The sequence below is a fragment of the Lytechinus variegatus genome, chromosome 1 (genome assembly GCF_018143015.1).
Source record: "Lytechinus variegatus isolate NC3 chromosome 1, Lvar_3.0, whole genome shotgun sequence".
Taxonomy (NCBI): Eukaryota; Metazoa; Echinodermata; class Echinoidea; order Temnopleuroida; family Toxopneustidae; genus Lytechinus; species Lytechinus variegatus.
Window position 1 is genome coordinate 64,044,879 of NC_054740.1, and position 22,977 is coordinate 64,067,855.

Consider the following 22,977-nt stretch of genomic DNA (forward strand, 5'->3'; position numbering starts at 1 on the left):
ACATGAACATTATTTGCAAGTTTTCCATTAAAGCAATTTGAGAGTTGTAGAGTTTTTTTTATACAGATTTTAGAGTAAACAAAGAATGAATTTTGTCAAATTTGTATTAAGAAATCATAGATGAACATGAATAATCCTGTCAAAAATATGTCTTTAATAGATATGGTACAGAAATGCCCATCATCTGTCATCTAAAATCTTATGTACACAAGACATTGGAGAGGACCTACAGTAGTAGTAAAGGACCTGTATCATCACTGGGCTCTTACAAACTGGTATCTCAAAGTATGAAAATTTCAAGAACAGCTCAGAGAAAAAGTTGATTTTAGAGGAATGACATACATGTCTAAGTGACAACATTCGTTTGCCTAAAAATGGGTCTATTCTGGAATTAGGAGATTGCTTTTCAGACCACAGGATGTTTCCACCTTTCCACCATATCTCTTAAATACAGCTCTTTCTGAGAGCAATGATGATTATGCCACTACACTGCTCGTTGATGGATCTGTTTGATCCATTAACGAGCAAATTCCATAGAATAATCCACCATTCTGTATTAAAGTCCGACTCACAATTTCCTCAATTATCACTTCGTTACACAAAAAACTCAAGCTATGATCGTTTGAGAGCTTTACACCTTATCACACAAAAATACTAAGAATGGATAATTTTGGGATAGACTCACATACAAAAGGGGAGGGGGAGGACATACTTCACTGAATAGCCAAGGGCCCCGTCTTACAAAGAGATATGATTGATCCAATCAACCTCAACTACATGTATATGGAAATTCACCAATGTCATTTTTTCTACAGGAAATTTACACAATGTCCTTTGTGAACAAAGAGAAGCACACTGAATTTTCAAAAAAACTATCAATGCATAAAAATCTTGAAAATATTTTGAACAAGCATGTGTTTTAGATGTTGAAGTTGCTGGCTTTCCATAGTTGTGGTTGATTGGATCAATCGTAACTCTTTGTAAGATGGGGCCAAGATCTTTCCACTCTACCTTTGTAATTAGATCATATGCTCCCATCTATTTTCTATTTCATTCGACATCAAATGGTACGAGGTTGAACAAAACATCATCATTATCATGTTTACATTCACCTCCATATCCTCATACTTATCTACTATACTGGCCAAGACGTAAAAAAAGAGTGTTCATAGTTGTGTCCAAAGTCGGTTGGATTACTCTCATTGGTTTGGCTCCAAGGTCTTGGTGCTATTGACAAAAATGTTCATGACAAATATCTAAGCATGACACTTATACTAGAGCTTGCCAGTTGGAAAAAGGTTGTAATGCCATTCCACAGTACAAGTGTATCAACTCAATCCAGAGTTACACCGGCGTAACCCCACTTTCCCTTCAATATGAAAATGGCCTGAAGTCACACTTCCCTCTTGTGGACACACAACATAAAGTCTTCTGGATAACATCCTTAATTGCTTCAGTCATACTGGATTGCCCACACCATTCTGTGAGTCAAAGCAGATGAACCCAGTGTTGTCTTCTCGATTAGATCGCTCAAGCCATTCCCCCGTCACTGGGCTGCCCCCCTCCCTCAACCATCCAGACTGATCTTTCAAGGATCAAGCCCGCTCAAGAAAAGGACACTGAACCGAGCCTGAGACGTTCCATTGCATCGATACCCTGTTTTGAACCAGGGCCTTTGGAGTGAAACTTACCAACCATCACAGTAACTTGGCCATAGAGTGGTCATGACCAACGCTTCACATCAGCCAAGCCAAACCAAAGGATATCACTGAAGTAATATACACTGGATGGTGAAGGATTTCTATGCAACCAGGGTGAGATGGATCTGAGAACTAAGAGCTGTTTCAGTATCATTATGCATTGAAGACTACGGATGCATTGGAAGGGACTGCACTTCCTGAGAGTGGATGATGGTGTTGATGATGATGGTGTTGTTGATGATGATGATGTGGGTGGTTAGAGTGTGGAGGGTTGTAGCTGCTCTCTCCTCTTCTGCTACCAGGGACCTGGAAAATGAGAGAAACAAAGATTTTGATATTAAAGGACAAGTCCATCCCAAACTAAAGTACATGCATATTTGAATAAAAAGAGAAAAATCCAACAAGCACAACACTGAAAATTTTATCAAAATCGGATGTCATATATAAGAAAGTTATGACATTTTAAAATATTGCTGAATTTCAAAAAACAATTGATGTCATCCACTCTGTATTTCTTTTGTATTTTAGTATATGAAATATTCTAATTTTCTTCTCATTATCAAGTGAAACAACATTAATTCCTCCCTGAACGTGGAATTACCTTAGTTTTATACTATACAATACAATCAAGTTGGTCCTTATTGTCAAATCAGTAAAAAATGAAATATTGTGTATTTCAAACAATAAAAACAAAAGAAATAGTGAGTGAGGGATATCACTGACTGTCTCATTTGCATATCACTGTTTTGTGAAAAATAAGCAAAACTTTAAAACTTCATAACTTTTTTATTTTATGTCCGATTTTGATGAAATTTTCAGCGATATGCCAGTTTGATTTTTCTTTTACTATTCAAATCTACATTTTTCTGGGGTGGACTTGACCTTTAAGAATCAGGGGACTGTTTCATAAAGGACTTGAAACTGTTGTAACTTTGCCATTACAGCAATTACCATGGAAACCTTGATTATGATTGGCTGCTGAGCCCTGTTACCATGGTAGTTGCCATAATGGCAAAGTTAAAATAGTTGCAAGTCCTTTATGAAACAGGCCCCTGGTGTGTGTCAGTTTTCATGGGGATTTTGAATTCTATTTATCACTCCACACATTTAAGCGCCAAATGTGCTTAAAAATTGAAATGTCAATAATTGAGATTTGTGTCACATTTGGCTTACTACAGTTTAACCACAACTATGAGTGCGTGATAAACAAGAATTCAGAATACAGGCCAAAGCATTTTAGTGAGCATATCCCCAGATTTGAAATCAAAATAGATTAAAAAAAAATATAATTCTTATGATAAACTCATGAAATACACACACACAAAAAAAACAGAAAATGCCCCCATGTTCATCATATGATGCAGGTAATGAGGAATTCATCTCACAAATAAAATTTAATGGGTCACCTTGGCATATAATTACTAGTTTTTGTAAAACAAGTACTTATACCGGTATTAGGGTTATTGACTTGAATATAATTGATACTATTTTGATATGTATACCGGTATTATGGTAATTGACTTGAATATAATTGATACTATTTTGACATGTAATTTCAAAGAGATATGGAATAACTTAAATTCAATCATATATTAAAGATGCAATAACGACTATGCAAACCATCAATGAAACCATGATAAGACAATTGATATGATGATGATGATAATAATAATAATTGGATTAGTGGTTTTTCCAGAGGATACAAAGTGCTGTTGATGGCATAAGACAAGCTAAGGTTTATGGTTATATAAGTGTGTTTTGAGATGTTTCTTGAAGAGGTCAAGAGTAGAGAGGTTCAGAGAGATGGAGGGAGTTTGTTCCAAAGACGGTGGGCAAGAGATTGAAAAGAGTTGAAACCGGCATGATTTACTTACTTTCCATATATAGTCTCTGATTGTTTGGAAGTAGTTCTCACAATGCCACGTCTCGTTGTGTGTCCCTCCGGTAAAACAATACATTGACTTCTTTGGAGCTCTACATCGCTGTACAACAAAAGAGAAGAGTTTCAGGTCAGATGATCAAGGTCAGAGGTCATTCAAAATATTGTAATTACACTGCTGGGATCTGCTAAATGACATTTGGTGGAGGGTTGGGATCAATTAATAGGTAATTGTTCAATTACGTAATTAATTACATTTTGGGGGTACATGTAATTGTATTTGAAATTTTAAAAGGGAAAGTAATTGCGATTGAAAAAATTGATTTCAATTACTGTAAATTACTTTCAATTCCATTACTTTACAATACTCTTAACTGATTTATGATTCATAAATTTCATGACTTTTTTCATGTCAACTGCTTCAGCATCAAAGAGTGTAGGCAGAATCTGTGCTCTTTAACATAAACATTCATCTTATCGGTTTCTATGTAACTTAGAATTATGTTGAAAAAGGTGGTGCTAGTATATACAGAATACTAATTGATTTCATTTAAAGGACAAGTCCACCCCAACAAAAACTTGATTTGAATAAAAAGAGAAAAATTCAACAAGCATAACACTGAAAATTTCATCAAAATCGGATGTAAAATAAGAAAGTTATGACATTTCGAAGTTTCGCTTCATTTCACAAAACAGTTATATGCACATCTCGGTCGGTATGCAAATGAGGGAACTGATGACATCACTCACTCACTATTTCTTTTGTATTTTATTATATGAAATATGAAATATTTTGATTTTCTCGTCATTGTCATGTGAAATGAGGTTTCATTCCTCCCTGAACACGTGGAATTCCACTATTTTAACATTTTGTGCTTCAGGCAAGGAGGTCCTAATCATCAAATTCGTAAAAATTGAAATATTGTGTAATTCAAACAATAAAAAACAAAAGAAATAGTGAGTGAGTGACATCATCGACTCTCTCATTTGGATGTAACTGGCTTGTTCATATCACTATTCTGTTAAAAATAAGCGAAACTTTGAAATGTCATAACTTTCTTATTTTACATCCGATTGTGATGAAATTTTCAGCATTGTGCTTGTCTGATTTTTCTCTATTGATTCAAATCAACATTTTTCTGAGGTGGACTTGACCTTTAAGACTTTTTAAAGTAATTGTAATTGATAAAAGTAATTGGTAATTGTAATCGAAAAAAATGTAATTTAATTGAATTATGTAATTGTAATTGAAGAAAGCAATTGAGCCCAACCCCATTTGGTGGACATCAGTACTGCATTTATAATATCAAAATTGTCTATTAAAGTCAGAAACCATGCATAGTTTATGCTGAAATGTCATGATTTGAGTCACAACTTGTCCCAGGACCGAACTGCCGGTCATTTCAAATAGCTCCGGCCCATCTCAAAGTTTCCCTGGTTGGTGTTTCATAAAGAACTTTGTCAGTTACGAATCACTTTACGTACAACTCGTGGTCCTTTGAACAGAATGAAATATATGTATCTCATTTTGTTTGTGGAAGTGGATTTCCTATATCGAAGTGCAATGTCATCAATGTTAATTTTCTGAATTTCAGCATTTTGCTGACCATATGTTAGAGCATGATAAAAAATCTCCATCACAGGTTTGAGAATGTGAGTGACCAGAATATTCATGTGTAGCTGAAACAGCAAAAGTTGCTATAGTTATGCATAAAGTACTCAAAAACCTTAAAAAAGCTGAAAAAAATCCATATACCAAATTTTACATTCATGCATTGATTCATGGTGGCCCAAGGAATGGCCTAATGAATAATAGCTTTACATCTTCAAGGTTTGACGGTATGAAGAAGATGCACTCTTTCAGATTAATTCAGTTTTTATTTCTTGAAAACCAAGGACAAGAACCCAAGCTATTATTTTAGCTACCTACAGATAGCCTTTCCTGGCGACTTATTGTTGGTTTTAGGGTGGCAGGTTACATGTCTAGGGGCCCGTTGCAGAAAGAGATGCAATCAAACGCAACTCTAAAATTCATGCGCAACTTGATTTTCAACCAATCTACAGCGCGCATTTGGGACTTGCGATTGATTTTTTTACTTGCGTTTAAACGCAACTCTTTCTGCAACAGACCCGTACGGTGCATAATTTAAGATATTGCCAAGGAGATAACATGAAAACATGAAAACAGCAAACTGAGAATAATTTCTATATAAATCATACACAATCATACACAGGTTACATCTAGACAAACATGAAAACAGCAAACTAAGAATAATTTCTATATAAATCATACACAATCATACACAGATTACATCTAGACAAACATGAAACCAGCAAACTGAAAATAATTTAGAAATTATACACAATCATACACAGGTTACATCTAGACAAACATGAAAACAGCAAACTGAAAATAATTTCTATATAAATCATACACAGGTTACATTTAGACAAACATGAAAACAGCAAACTAAGAATAATTTCTATATAAATCATACACAATCATACACAGTTTACATTTAGACAAACGTGAAAACAGTAAACTAAGAATAATTTCTATATAAATCATACACAATCATACACAGATTACATCTAGACAAACATGAAACCAGCAAACTGAAAATAATTTAGAAATTATACACAATCATACACAGGTTACATCTAGACAAACATGAAAACAGCAAACTGAGAATAATTTCTATATAAATCATACACAGATTACATCTAGACAAACATGAAAACAGCAAACTGAAAATAATTTCTATATAAATCATACACAGATTACATCTAGACAAACATGAAAACAGCAAACTGAAAATAATTTCTATATAAATCATACACAGATTACATCTAGACAAACATGAAAACAGCAAACTGAAAATAATTTCTATATAAATCATACACAGATTACATCTAGACAAACATGAAAACAGCAAACTGAAAATAATTTCTATATAAATCATACACAGGTTACATTTAGACAAACATGAAAACAGCAAGCTAAGAATAATTTCTATATAAATCATACACAATCATACACAGTTTACATTTAGACAAACATGAAACCAGCAAACTAAGAATAATTTCTATATAATCATACACAATCATACACAGGTTACATTTAGACAAACATGAAAACAGCAAACTAAGAATAATTTCTATATAAATCATACACAATAATTTTCTTACCATAAATAATTCTTTCATCATTTTAGGGGGTACTAGCTCATCTACAGTACCGGCTAAGAACATGGTTGATGTGTGTATAGATGCTACTTTCCTATTTGATAAAAACTGGGAAGAAAATAGGTTGAAATTAGTTTACTTGAAATAACAGTCAAGACAGCTGTTCATGTACACAACAATAATGCAAACGGGGGAGGGGGCGGGGTGTTTCACAAAGATTCAAGTGTGACTTATGGGGCGTTGCAAGATACTTGCGATCAATTGCAAGTCTATTTTCGTTCCTGAAATCAAGCAAATGCCGTGCAATAAGTTGCAAATTTTCGATTGATTGCTAATCTGCTTCATGAAACAAGGAGTGTAATCTGATTTGCGATAGCTAGAAGTGATCAATCAATTGTAAAATTGCAACAGAATATTTGCAATTGATTGCAAATATATGTTCTTGCAACACCCCCTTAGAGTCACACTCAATCTCATAGTTGCATGCAGTATAAAATGATGATGGGTGTTGTATCTATCTATCTATCAAACATCACAATTTTGGTCAGATCTTGCACAGAGGGAAATGCGGTCCTGCATATTAATAATCTTACTAAAACAAAATCGAAAATCTGATTGGGGCAATTACACAATAATATGGGATATTTGATTTTGGTGCTTGGCGCAATAGGCTCTCATACTACACAGGCCAATAACGTAAACCAAAACACACATTTTTTTTTATACATTTCTAAACTAAACACAACCTATCAAGACATAAAGATAATAATTTGAAATATCAATTTTGGAAAAAGAAGGTCAAAATATAGCATCATTGTAGTCTTTGTAAATACTATATTCCAGGCTCACTGAAACAGACATTTGCCATGTAGTATGAAGTCTGGGTATGAAGCACAGGCGATTCTACAAGCCAACACTCTTTGGGACCACAATAATGTTTGACTAAGATGATTCAACATAGAAGATACAAAATAACACATTTTGTATATTCTGGTCTGAAATGAATTGTTGATAGAATGCAATACCTGGTAATTCAACTTATGAAGAGTTTATTGTAATGCAATTTAAAAGGCATCAAACATTGGTCATGAAATATTGTGTGAGAGAGGAGAAAAAATAAGTAAAACAGAATGTGAAAGTTTGAAAGAATTCAGAAAGGCAATAAGAAAGTTATGGCTGTTTTAATATTGGGATCCCTAAGACTATGAAAATTTCAAATTGGCAACTGGATTATGACAAGTGGAAATCAATTATCAGGGTTTGCGGTATTCTCCTATTCTCCTGGGGCAATAATCAAAATATGATGAGGTAGCATATTGTTTAATATTCTCATGAGAGAAAAATATAATTTGAAGTAAACTATTGAAAAAAATAAAAAATCTATTTTAGCCATTTTATTTATGGGAGTAAATATACATCACAAATTTGACCAAGTTTGAAGTCTCCCTAGGTATCTCCCTGATTACCAATTCTTACAACTTTAGAATATTCATAAGTTTCTTATTGTTTGTTCAATATGGTTCAAACTTTCATCTATCTGCTTATCTCATTTTCCTCCTTTTCCTAAAAACAACTTTTAATTTGGATTAGATTCCCCTATAGTTACTGCAAAACTAGCCACTGTTTCCGACACCTGGAGCTGAGCATGCAAAAGCTCCTACTATGGGAACCAACCCACGGAACAAGAGGTAGAGGAAGGCCCACAGACGACCTACGTGGACGTGCTGAAGAGGGACATGGGAGTGACAAGCACCAGCGAGCTGGCGACCTAGATGGGGGACAAGGATGTGTGTAGGACCTATGTGAGATCCCGGCAGAAGCCGCCTTAAGCAAGCAAGTAAGCAAACCCTACCTTATTCTTGACTAAACAAAGCGGGATCCAGCTGACTGCTCCTGCAAATAAGTGGCTACCCATCTCTTGTATTGAGGTGAAGGTGTTTTCTATGATAAGCCCCTTTAACCTCCCCATGTTCATCTTCTGTGATGCTATATGGATTGCAACAGCGCCCCCTAGTGATCGTCCAAAGATGAAGAGTTGTGTTGGGTCAATGTCTCTTCTCGTGTGAAGGTAGTCCAATGCCGACTGGGCGTCTGTGTACAGACCTATAAAAAGAGATTAAAGTTCCAGTTATTAATTCATAGCCCATCAATAAAAAGATCGTAAAAACAATAATGCACATATTTAACTCCCATAAAGTACATGTAGAATGAAAGAGTACCGTACTTTGGATCCCTAATTGATTTATTTTCTATAAAGGCTTTTCATACAGTAATATGTATGCTAAACATTTCAAGAAAGGGGTATTTGCAAACTTTGAAAAATTAAAGGGCTTAATTTCACTATTCTGTAATCAGGGATTCCCAGTTTTGATTTTTCCATTACCATAATACACACACATTGAAGGAGGACAATAGGGTGGATCGGCACTTGATATTGAATAGAAAACCCCCCTGCAGATAGAAAGTATTGATGTGTTTTTTTTTTCCATACCTGATTCTGATGGAGTTCCTTCACTTCTACCATACCCTCTGTAGTCAAGTAATAGGATATTACAATGGCACACTGTATAGAGCATCTTAGCATTAAATAATCTGTCAACAAAAATGAGAGAATTAAAATCAGTGATTCTAGTGTGATCTGCTACAAATATCAGCACACTATATTAGCAGGGGGCCATTTCTTAAAGCTGTTCGTAGGCTAAGAGTGACTTTAAGAATAACCAGTGATCCTTTCTTGTGTAAATGGTATAACACCAAAACATTCATTGGCAAGGGTTTTGCACGTAAGAAAGGATCACCAGTCGTTCTTAAAGTCACTCTTAACTTACGAACAGCTTAATGAAACATCCACCTGGCATACTTTACAAATGTTATCAAAACATATGATTATTTTTTTGGTGTGTCAAATGTGTGTGTTTCATTCCAGCAAAAGTATCGATTGTCACCAAGCACAGATACAGTGCATTCATGATATCTTACAGGGAATAATTTTCCTGGTATCGCATCGCCATTTACTTAACATTTTTTAAAGTCTGCTATGCATAAAGTCTTTTGTAAGGCATTTTTTTTTACATAGAGGACTGTATATTACTTAGTTGAGAGCTTATGACCAAAATGCTATTCAAATTTGTAAAGAATTATTCTGTTGTATTGTCCAAACAAACCTCTGACAACACTGTACAAGATACCTAGACAAAAAAAATATAGTTGAGACAATGCATTGTGATGTTTATTTAAACATTACACTTATAAACTTCCAAATTGATGTGAATAAATATCTAAAGTTCATAATTTTTTTTTCATTAAAGTTTAAAGCTTATTAAAGGTCAAGTCCACCTCAGAAAAATGTTGATTTGAATCAATAGAGAAAAATCAGACAAGCACAATGCTGAAGATTTCATCAAAATCGGATGTAAAATAAGAAAGTTATGACATTTCAAAGTTTCGCTTATTTTTAACAAAATAGTTATATGAACGAGCCAGTTACATCCAAATTAGAGAGTTGATGATGTCACTCACTCACTATTTCTTTTGTTTTTTATTGTTTGAATTATACAATATTTCAATTTCTACGAATTTGACGTTTAGGACCTCCTTGCCTGAAGCACAAAATGTTAAAATAATGGAATTCCACGTGTTCAGGGAGGAATGAAACTTCATTTCACATGACAATGACGAGAAAATTAAAATATTTCATATTTCAAACAATAAAAAACAAAAGAAATAGTGAGTGAATGACATCATCGACTCTCTCATTTGGATGTAGCTGGCTCGTTCATATAACTGTTTTTGTGAAATGAAGCGAAATTTTGAAATGTCATAACTTTCTTATTTTACATCCGATTTTGATGAAATTTTCAGTGTTATGCTTGTTGAATTTTTCTCTTTTCATTCAAATCAATTTTTTGTTGGGGTGGACTTGTCATCATCAAATAAGGAAAGTTTCTGATGTAACAATGATATTGAAGGATTGATTTTGTCAATGTACATATTTTCAATAAAATCCTGAGCTTGAAAGTAGGCCTAACGAGGATAACGAGGATTGCGGGCTGCACACAAGGCATCATCATACGCCGCGTACCCATCAATCAGACATTGTGTGACATAACATGTGCTTATTGGCGTTAAACAGGGACTCGGTTTTATAATTATGAGGGGAGCAATAAAAAGCTCTCTTAGAACTTTTAAGGAGAGCAGTAGAGGAGCACTGCAAAAACCTCTTCTTCAACATACAAGGGGAGCATTTTGTCTAATTAACAAAACGGATGGAGGAAATATACTTACTAAGTTACAATAAAATATTCTTAAAATATAATTATTTTACAATGTATTGTATTTAGATTGTGTGTTATAAAACCTGTTTGAGTGAGGTTTTGACTTTGGCTAAAATCATTGACAAAATATTTTATTTTTCAGGGGCTTAATTCTAAATTTTTTTGTCAAATTTTGGGGGCTCTTTTAAATGCTACTTTTTTATATTTTGAGGAATACCTGTTCACTTTTTAATGAATTGATACTTTTTGTTTAAAGGGGAATCCAGCCTTGGCCACAAAATGTTGTGTTAGGAAGAAGAAAAATGAATTAAACAGAATGGTGAAAGTTTGAAAGAAATCGGACAAGCAATAAGAAAGTTATAGCTGCTTTAAGATTGAAATCACTTATACTATGAAGATTTCAAATTGGCAACTGGGTAAGTAAATCATGACAAGTAGCAAGGACAACATTCCCATAGGCCATGTAATTTATTTTCAGGGATTTGTGGTTTTCTCCTAAGTATCCATTCCCCTGGGGCAGAAATCTAAATATAGCCCAGGTAGTATATTGTTTTATGTCCTCATGAAAGAAAAATATGATTTTAAATAAAACTTTTGGGGAAAATGACATTTTAGCCATAATATGTATTGGAGTATATGGAGGAGTAGTCCTTGCCTTACATCACTATGACATCCCATATGCTGCCAATTTGAAGTCTCCATGGGTATAGTGATTACCAATATTTACAACTTTTAAAAATTCATAACTTTCTTGTTGTTTGTCCAATATTGGTCGAACTTTCACCTAACAACTTGTCTGATTTTCCTTTTCCTTATAAAAACGAGTTTTTATTTGGGTTGGATTCCCCTTTAATATTGTATGATTTTTTAAGTTATTTTTTCCATGCTTAGAATCTTGGATGTGGGTGTGTGTGTGACTATGAGTTGGACTTGGATATAAATGAATTCAATATCTAATTTCTACTCCATCTATTCCAGTACAATACCCTGTACTCGGCCATGTACATGTAATAAAGGCCCACATACCCAACTTTTCCTGAAGTTCTTTGAAAACGCAGTTCTCCGTGAAAATTGCATTTCTCTATATGGGAGTCTAAATTCAATGAGAATGTATTCATTAAGAACCTAAATACATGACAATGAAGAAATCATCAAACTTTATTGGCAGTTTTGAATAATATACCTGAAATGTTAACTCTGTCTGAAACAGAAAATCACCATCATTGAGGCCTTTACTGAGTGAATTGTCCCCCAGAGCTCTGGCAGAGACAGAGCTCAGGCTGGCTAGCTAGTACAAGCGCCAATGCGTTCGTGCGTGAGCCTGCCACCGGCCTTGTAAAATAGATGGACCTTTGTTTGATGATTTATTGTCTGATATTTACCTCATCCCCTAGAAAAAGAAAGCAAATGATTTTTTAGTTATAATTAATAAATAAGGTAACATATTTTGGATGTTAATAGGCCGTTTTGAAAAGCAAAGCCGAATGACAACCTACCAATGCTAGGTTACTAGACTCTGGGATTTACAACATGTATTTTCTATGTAATTCGAAATAGTAAATGGTGATAGTCATAATGGACCCCTATACATGCAACTTGATTTTTTTTCTATACCTGGTAATATGTGTATGGAAATACGTGGTACAGAAAAAAAGAGTCAACTTCGGAATTTAAAACTGCGCTCCTCGCTATTTTCAAGGCTTATTCGTGATTTTGAATGTGGATTTTGCATGATTTGAAATGGTATGCGGAGTCAAGCATATGGCGCTAGAGGGCCGTTGAGTGGTTATCACTCGGCAATAATTTCGGGGGCGACATTATGATTTTACGTCGCCCCGGAAGCATGATTTGGGTGATTTCCAGGGCAACTTTAGGATTTCCGCTCAGCGATCGCGAGGCGCGCTATTAATCACGCTACCTCAGATGGATTAAGGCAAGCATGTAGCACGCAATCGCTCTCGTGCCCCTTAAAATTGAGTCCCTGGTTTAAGCGTTTGAGAAACCACCCCCAGGTCTGAGTTTGTACCAAACTTTCCTTTGGACACCAGACTAATCATCAAGCATCTGTACCACTATTAGCATTACCTATGTCCAAGGTTTCCAGCATTTCCATGGAGAAACAGAATTGTAGGTGATCTCGCCGCTCTGTCTGGAGGCTGCTTGAGTAAAACTCCACTAATTTTGACCCAGTCCGATGTCTTTATAGTTAGATTCTCGTATGGAAGTTCCAAGATGGCTGCTGATGGGACGAAGACAGTTGACATCTTGGGGTTGTCAGGGAAGTACAGGAGGAAGTCTTGCATATTGTATACCACAGCTGTAAATGGGAGAGAAGTTGGTAGCCACTATCAATGTGTTCTGAATGGAAACTCAATTCCAGGGAACAAGAAATTAAAGAGTTTTCTGTTTATCATAATTTTTACCCACCCCCCCCAAAGAAAAGCTAACAATTTAATCATCAAAGGTTGCCCTGAAAACTTTGGGCATTTTAAAAAGGATTTTTTATCAAGAATCTTATAGAATTTAGTGAAAAGATTACCAAAAATTTGATTGTACCAATTAAATGAATTGTTTTGGCAAAAACCATTCATGAGAATGAACACAAATAACCCAGAAACAGTCACAATGGAAGGGTCATGGCTAAGTTCTGCACAACTGTATGCATGACTGGTGACTCTTTTTCTGTACATGTACCAGATAAAATTCTCAACAATTTGAAATTTGACCTTATGTAATAATTTTTTGTTGTTTTAGGGATTTGATTACAAAGTTTATTTGTCAATATTTGACAAGAATTATAGAAAGTTGACTTTTCATTACATTAAAACAGGAAAGTTGATGCACCCCTTTCACCATACCTAAAGGGTCATCAGTCATAAATAAAGTCATGCATAACTTATGAATGGCCCCATGAAACTGTTCCCTGGACTTACAATTTCATGGAAAGGAGATGATGGTTCCGTAACACAAAGGTTAGCGATTAATCATACGCTTGATTTCTACGATTTATTGTACAATGTAACCAATGGAATCAATCATAGAAAAATGTTCTACGATCATAAGCTAAGCTTTGTGTTACGGGCCACAAATATGATTATGAGATATTTTTATCTCTTCAGCTTAGAATAACTAAATATTCCTGAAGACTGCCAGGTCAAAAACGATTTTCTTTCCATTTTTCAAAGGCAATTTCTGGTCGGAATCCACAATTTCCAATTGAAGTAATCATTGAGGAAGAAGACTTACTAAGAAGAGCTGCAATCATAAGGAAGAAAACAATGATCCCTCCATACATCCAGAAGACCAAGACTACAATCAAGAGTTCAGCGACACACACCTTCCAGAAACGGAGACACACTCTCAGCAGCAACAAGATAAAAAAACGCAGGATGGAGGCAGCGTTAGACATTGCACTAGAGCGTCTTGACGATGCCACTGGTTGATGCGTGGTGGTGTTGCCGTTGGCTTCGGTCTGAGTATCTTCCAGCAGAGTACTGGTGGGATCCTCGCTACCGTTGATTTCTACTTCTTCATACCTGCCTCCATCATTCTCAGTCATAATGCACAGCCAAGTTCTGTGGTCTCTTTCTTATCATGGCCTCTTTTAATAGATTTGAACGCTGGGATGTCGAAAGATGCCAGTTAAATCCACAATGATTGCCTCTGCTCAAGTACAATTCTATTGAAACTGTTCCTGCACAAAAATTAAAACCTGTAATGGTCATTTTCAAACAAAAGTGGACATGAGGGTGAAAATTAAAACTTGGTAGAAATCATTAGGCATCAATGTTTTTTGAAACTAGACATCTTAAAGTATATTTTTCCATTTCATTTACATAAAAGTATTAATTATGTCTTGAGATACAGTGAATTTTATGCAAGGGAAATTAAATGTTACAAAATCTTGATTTTTGCATTAAAATTCACATATTGCCTATCACAATATAAAATTTGTATTAGAAGCACATTTGTTGGCAAGATACAAGCTGTGTATTGTATCTAACTCCTAAATAGCAAAAAAAAATTCTGTGAAGTGTTTTTCTGAAAAAAAATTTGTTTCAAAGTTTTCAAAACTGGTTGTCGTGTCACTCACGTTTTAAATGCATAAAGTTTTCTAGAGCTGTGTATTCTGATAATCAATTTATCCCAGTACTGGAGCAAATACAGTTTATCTGTACCTTATTGTATATAAAGTTACTTGGTCCAATGTGTTAAGGTAAAGCTAAAATTAACTGTTAAAGTTGTGTCGTGTCACTCACAATGTCGTGTCACTCACGAAATGTTGTGTCACTCACGGTATTATATTGTGTATAAAAAAGGACATCCAGTAATTTTTGAAGCGCTTTACCAGGGATACAGTCAAAATGTTGTTCCTGACATCATTTAGGCCTATTTTAGGCTAATAATTTCCTCCATCTTCCTAATTTTACTCCTTTTTATGGAAATATTGAATTTGACATTGAGTTCATCTATTTTCTCTCCTCTCTGTGGTTGCCTTGGTTTAAAAAATCCTGACAATTTTCCATTGGTGTGAAGACTCGGATCCTAATTCATATTTTGGTGAATGTACTGTGATTAAGAATACAACAACATAATCAATCAACACAAAATTATGAATGTATCAAGAGAAAAACCACTATACTTTAGCAAAGGACATATTTACAATGCATAAAGGGTTGGTGATGGTGATGTTACAAGTCATACCTAAATGTAGGTATTACTCAAACATTCTCTGTCTCCATTTACAGAAATGAACAGAAAGTTCACCTTTCTTTTGAGCAATGTTATTTCTTTGTTATACTCATAGAGCTTTAGAAAAGTCAGGGATTCTTTTTTGAAATTTGCAGAAATTTAGTGGTAAAGTAGTGTACATGAGATATAAGAGATCACCATGAACACCAAACATTTTTTCAAATTCGGAAAAGAAAATATTTTTCTTTTCCTTCTGATTGATTAAATCAACCTTTTCATTTGCCATAAAGCTGGTATTCCAGGACATGAAATAAACAAATTTGCAAGAAAACATAAACATTTCAGTTGAGAATGTACTGAGATTTGATAGAACATTTTGGATATTGCTTGAAGCAGCTACATGCCAAGTTAAAAATCATTATTTGTTCGGCCACCATTCATACCGCTAGTGATTAACTACATGTAGGGTCTGAACAGCAAATTACCGTAAGCGGGCCAATGTGTGTTCAGAGCAGGTTTGCATTTACACATATTCATTACAACAAAATGATGCATGTTCATGTAGGTCCCAACAAGTCCCACCCAAGACTGCATTTTGATTTGAGCAACTTTGGATGGGTTGCCATGTACCAGTAGATCAATTTTTTTTTTTGGGGGGGTACCCTGGTAAGAACAGAGCTGGACCTCGAGGGGAAAAAGCTATTGAGGTATAAAGGGAGCCTGGTTGGGATGCTGAATTGGATTTTAGTGTGACATCCAAGGGCTTAGAAAAGGAAAGGCTAATAACTTGTAGTTGTTATGTAATAGTAGCAGACTGCAAGAATCAGGTACTGACTGCGTCTTTCACCTTGTGGCTTTCCCTGGATTCCCGTGGTATGGTATATGATCAAATAATTAGCAATGAAAAGGTGCTTACAAGATTTCAGCTAAAAGCATAGCTCTGAATTTTGGTACAGTGCCTACAGTACATGTACTGCCTTGGGAGGGTCCACATACAAGCAGTGTTCAGGAGAAAACCTATGCTTGTTGAGATGAATTCCCAAGTTTCTCAAGGATTTGATGATAGTCCATCTGAAGTGTGCAGCAACGTGATTGGGGTTTGGTACCAAAAAAGACATTGAAACTGCCATGTCCTATTTGGACCATGCCTAAAATATTAAAGGAGGATAATATTGTAATCCAATATTTTAAGAAAAAGGAGCCATACATGACATCATTGGCTACCAGACCATGCCAGATGATGTTAGTGACTATTGAGAATACCTTTCTTACAAGGAAAAATTATTCCATCCGTTGTGGATGCTGAATTGTATGAACCTGTAAACTTTCATATACAGATAGGGAGAAAGAGTTAAAGTTTTGAATGATATCAGGCCACAAAAAGAATGTTTGAGTTGATGTCAATGCCAAGACCTCATAACACCTCCTTCAAGTGTCCCCTCCTCCTCTAAAGAGGAGAGTGGTAGAAGCCCTAGTGTGACAATGTCGTATGGTATAGGGAATGTGAGTTGATGGGCAAATATGACCATAAAGCAAGAATAAAACATCAGGATGACGTATTATGAACTTAAAAGAAAGCAGTTATATGTAATTAAGCTTGTTTTTTGGTTAATGGTATTTTACTCTTCTAGATCATGCAAAAAATACTTTCAATGTTGAGATAAATGTTGTATTTTTGCACTTGTCGTGTCACTCACGTTTTGGATGTCGTGTCACTCACGGTATATAGGAGGGTACCATTTTCCATAGAGAAGGTTTGATTGATTTTGACTATATGTGTTAGATAGGTACACTATTTATGTACATTTACTGGTACTCACAGTACTCCATGACAACTACTTGGGCACGAATCCAACCATATGTCTTAGTGGTCAGAAACCCATGTCCAAAATTTGTCGTGTCACTCACGCACCGTTTTTTAATCATATCTACTAAACGAATTGTTGAATTCAAATCAAACTCGCAGTGGCCCATGCCAGTCCTACATTGTATATAATATAGTAGTCATGATTGATTCATAACCTTTAAGTTTGAAGATATGAGCCCTTAAACCTCTCCGATTGTCGTGTCACTCACGTTTGAAAATGACCTAATATAAAATAAATATGTACATTTGAGAAAAAGGGAGAGTAATTTTCTTAGTAACAGTAAACAAATCTATTTCTTAGTAACAGTAAACAAATCTACCGACTACACTTGACAGTATTTGGTAATTCCGTCAGGGTAAGTCCAAAAATTACAAGATTTCCATGTTACATAAGTATGAGCTATTCTTTCTCACATTGAAGATGCGGCTAAGCATGCTAAGTTTTTTTTTTGCTTCTCATATTTCAATGTAAGTTTAAAAAAAAAATAATTATTTACAATCAATATTTATTTTTTGAAATAAAAATCATTTTTAATATTCTACAAAACAGCACTTTGTAATACAGCTCATCGAAGCTACGTACATGTACGTCATATCGAAGCGGGTTTAAGGGTCAAGCCTATTGTATTGCAGTGTTTACATTATGGATACTTGACATTGGTCTGGCAAGAAACCTCTCCTTTTTCTTCTTTTTTTTTGGGGAAACTATCATAATTTTATACGCATTAGGTATATTAAGGGATGCAATTTAATAAAATTTTTATCTATATATGGACCGCTAGTTCTAATGTTAAATATGAAGGGAATTCCCTTCTGGACTACGATCTTCTCCACAGTGGCAGAGGCTGCCTTGTCGAGGATCCGTGAACAAATTACAATATCAAAATCATTACAAAATATGATCACGGAGTCCTCTAGGCTCACTCTAGGCGACACCGCAATACTTACCCGTGTTAAGAAACTGGGACTCCACTCACGCGCATTTGGGCCGCCCTAGCTTAGAACTAAGCTTTGTTTCACGAAAAATTGAATATTCTTATAATTCAATAAATGTTACTAATTACATTAGTACTGTTAAATCGGTACTCACCGGTTCTTTTCTTGAATTTTCTGGCAATTTCCCACGCTTCTGGCTACAATTCAGCGATAAATTCTGTCGCCATAGACAGCTATACATGCAACTTTATTTATAAATGGAGCGCCCCTTACGAGAGTCGCTAATGCCGCGGAAAAATTGTTAGGCATTTTGGCCTGTGGTCAAGGCGTTCTTCTGTTCTATTTTTTTTATAGGTATGAGATCGAAATCACAGCGACTATTCACACTGTTCCATAATGATTCCGAAAGGAGGTGCAACACCCCCCACCCACATGGGCGCAAATCCCAGGGGGACACTTTCCCCTAAGGCCTAACCCAAAATAGTAGGGGGCACATTATCAAATGTCCCCCTACTATTTTTGTTCTTTTATATATGATGGAAAGAAATAGGCCTACATCATTTAAATCGAAATAAAACATGTATTTTGGACGAGACGACCTTCTTTTGGGGGTGATAAACCTTCTTTTTTGTTTGTTAGTTTGTTTGTTTGTTTTTTTTGCCTGTTTTCCAGCCCCTGGTCCCCTACCTTAGATTTCCGCCCTTGCCTCCCACTACTCTTGATATTGTTTGCGAATCTGTTTTGTAAATTAAAGGGGAATTTCACCCTGATAAAAAGATGATGAAAATATGAGAAAAATCATTTCAAAATATCAATGAAGGTGTTATTTGACAAAAAATGGAGTTGATAGAATTTAGAATGCTTGATTTATTGTGACGTCTATAACGAGCAGTTGCTCTATCCTAAATATAAAATGCCCAAATTTCCCATTTTTAATGGTCCGTAACGACCCACTTTTTTTCTTTTTGATAACAAGTATGAAGTTATCTATTGATATACTAAATGTACCATAAAAATCATTATCATGTATTTCTTGACATTTCATTTACTTTTTTACCATAATAATAGCTGCTTGCAAAGGCCTACGCCGTCACAAAAAAAAATCTTACCTTTTAACAAAAAATTGGTGGGGGATGGATTTTCCTCGAACGCATACCAATTTTTTATTTTTTTTCTGCTATTTTCATAATAAACTTTAAATGAATTCAACTTTGCACTACTTAATTTTTTCAAAGACAAAATAACAAAATTACATCTCGTCATCATCATCATCACCACTATCATTATCATCACCATCATCATCACCAAGATAATTTTCATCATCATCATTGCCATCATCATCTTTCTTTTTTTTTCCTTTATTTTTTCCCCATCCCTTTTTTTTTTCTTCCAATATTCCTCCTTTTTTTTTTAGAGCAGCACACCGCCACGCTCCCTCACTGATTATCCGCCTCTATATGCTTGGTGTTGTATAAATTGGCGGATACCTCATAAAATGAAATAAAAGAGAAAATAAGGAAAGGGAAAAAGTAAGAAGAAAAAGATGAGAAGAAAAAAAGAAAGCCAAACAAATGAGACAAAACAATGTCAAAATTTCGTAATAAAGTCTTCTACGTCAGTTTAATAATGATGTTTTCATTGAAATGAGAACAAAAAAAGAATTGAAACCATAGGCGGCGGAAGTGGGGGGGACGTGTCCCCCCTAAATTTGAGGAGGGGGGACGGTCCCCCCCCCTAAATTTGTTGTTGACTTTTTTTTTTTTTTTTTTTTGCTTGTCAATTTATTTTCCTACGTCCCCCCTAAAATGTTTGGGTTGAGAGCCTTTTTTTTTTTTGCTTGTCAAAATTTTTTGGGTTGTCCCCTCCTAAAATTTGGGGCTTCCGCCGCCAATGATTGAAACAATGAAGTAAAAAGGACTACATCATAGTGTAAAGAAATAGAGGGAAGCTCCGAGACAATAAAAAGGTTGAAAAAGAAATGAAAACACAAAGCTCTCACAACATGAGCATAATAACAAATTGGGAATAAGCGAGGACAAGTAGCTGAGGGACCCCCCCAACTCTCTCTCTCTAGTTATATATCTATCTATCTATCCGACTCGATTATATAAGAGAAGAATTTACTAATCAAAATATTACGAGCAAAAAGCACGAGCTGATATTTTTTTATAAATATTCAAAACTGATAGAGAGACGCAATCAAATTATTCGATTGCGACAAAATTGATGATCTGAGAATTTAGTGTTTTTAGGAATTCATTAAAAGCATAAAGTTGTATCTCAACATTAAAATATGGCAGGCGCAACGCATGAGCTAAAGCTTTATAGGCCTACACCGATAAAAAATTGGACATTTTAAGTATTTTTGGTAATCATGAAAAAGATTGATATTTCATGAAAGAAAGCTCAAATCCCGAGGAGGAATATTTTTATGAATTGACTTTAAAAAAACTGTGGTAAGCCCCATTTAATATTTGATTATAAGTCGAATAAAACAGTAAAAGCTGAAAAACGTTCGCGTGATATTCGGCAAGCCCCCTCCCCCCCAAAAAATAACTAGAAAAGGGAAAGTCTTTTTGTCCACGTGATATTTGGCAACCCCCCCCCAAAAAAAAAAAAAAATAAATAAAAAAAAAGTTTTTAACTATAATAATGATCGAAGGTAATTTTGTCTCGCGTAGAACTGGACAAATGAAAAAAAAGATTGTCACTAAAAAAATGAAGGTAATTTTGACCCACGTAAAATTTGGCGAGCCCCCCCCCCAAAAAAAAGGGAAAAAAGGTTTTAACAAGCAAAAAAGGCTAAAAAGAGAAAGACGAAACAAGAATATGAACGAAATATCCCCATTACAAATAATGCTGTGATCATCATAAGGGAGGGGTCACATAACTAGTATGAACAACGTATTTAATTCCAAAATATTTACTATAAATCTCAATAGGGGGATCGGGCAGAAATGCTCACCCCCACCCCCCCCCCCGATCCGCCACTGATTCCAATCAATAATGACATTTATCTGCAATATTGATACTTTGAAATCAAGATACTGAAGATTGATACGCTTTACATAAATTATGAACGTCTGACAAAAAGATAATCTACCGATCACCTGACCGATCAGCTGACCAGTTCGCGTATCACTTCGGAGTTGATCACTCGTCGCAGCTGTGTGGAACGCTCACCGAAAATCAACAAAAAGGGCCTGAAATGTAAGTTTGATAGTAATTCATTTTAATTTCAACTCATTTTTTAAGTATTAAATGTCTTCCCACCAAATGAAAGTCATATCGCATAACTCCAATTTGTATTAAGGCGTACATTTACCAAAGTCTTGGGTTTGAAATCAGAACTGAATGGTCTAACCCATAATTTGGGTAATGTCGCCTATGAGGTCCATACATGTTAATGTTTGGACCTCATTGGTACTAGGAGTGATTGGTACTAGGACTCAGGAGTGTAGTGTCTAGGCTAGGTTGTTGTACTTGTGTACAAAGCTGAATGGAGGTGGAATGGGGAACCGGGCCGTGCGTGTGACTGAATAAAGCGCTGCTGTATGAAGTGAACGGTGGTTCCCAATATCACGATAATGCCAGTCTAACAATGCCATGGGGCGAGTCTCCAAAAATAATGATTAGGCCTAGGCCTAACGTTTCTTTTCTGAACTTTCTCCTTCAAAAATCTTCCAGCACGACACAGACGACAATATGTGGGGCAACGTCATGAAAGTGCATTGGGTGATTGGCACAGTCACACAGAGGAACATAAATATCATGATAATCACAAGCATAGGCTTATACTAAGTTATTTTGATATAATATTTCAGTATGAGGTATTTAATGGAAATTTGAATCACTTACGAAAACGGAGGAAGCTGCTGATCAACGACAATTAACAACCAACATGTCCAAGGAAACTTGTTATTGATCGTCCAACTCCAATCGCTGTCCACGGAAATCCTCCGATTAAAGATTGTCTCCCTCTCTAGCTCTAGTAGCGTAAGGATTTGGCCAAAATCGTACAGCACTCACTCCAAATAAAGTCACAGATCCAATACAAATTTCCCGAAAATGAATACCAAATTTCCCGATATTCATACATTTCCTGGATTTTTCAAGTTTAAGTTTAAAAAAAATCGGACAATAATTCAGCGAGCCTAAATTTGGACCAAAATCAAGGAATTTTGGAAGGGAAACGGGGGGAGAAAAAAAAGGAAAGGAGAGAAAGAGGGGAAAAAAGGGAGAAAGAAAGAGATCGATGGGTTAAAAAAAAGAAGGAGGAAGGGGGAGGGCGCCTGAGTCCATGTTTGACATAGGGGAAGGGCGCCGAATTGATGTTCAACCGGGGGTGGGGGCGCCGGATCAGATGTTTTACCAAGCAGCGACGAATTGATGTTAGACAAGTGGCGCCGTTCGAATGTATGTTCGATTTATTAGGGGCGCCGA

General features: G+C 35.4%; 1 protein-coding gene across 1 annotated transcript; it reads right to left on the reverse strand.

Annotated features, from left to right (window-relative positions):
* Positions 1 to 917: 917 nt before the first annotated feature.
* Positions 918 to 22,493, reverse strand: LOC121419736 (protein ABHD13-like). Its single transcript, XM_041614195.1, has 8 exons — positions 22,393 to 22,493; positions 14,286 to 14,751; positions 13,125 to 13,356; positions 9,257 to 9,357; positions 8,618 to 8,868; positions 6,769 to 6,873; positions 3,575 to 3,682; positions 918 to 2,006 (listed from the first exon to the last, which is right to left on the reverse strand). Exons 2-8 carry the CDS (start codon positions 14,596 to 14,598, stop codon positions 1,854 to 1,856), a joined length of 1,263 nt encoding a protein of 420 aa, XP_041470129.1. The 5' UTR covers positions 14,599 to 14,751; positions 22,393 to 22,493; the 3' UTR covers positions 918 to 1,853.
* Positions 22,494 to 22,977: the final 484 nt, after the last annotated feature.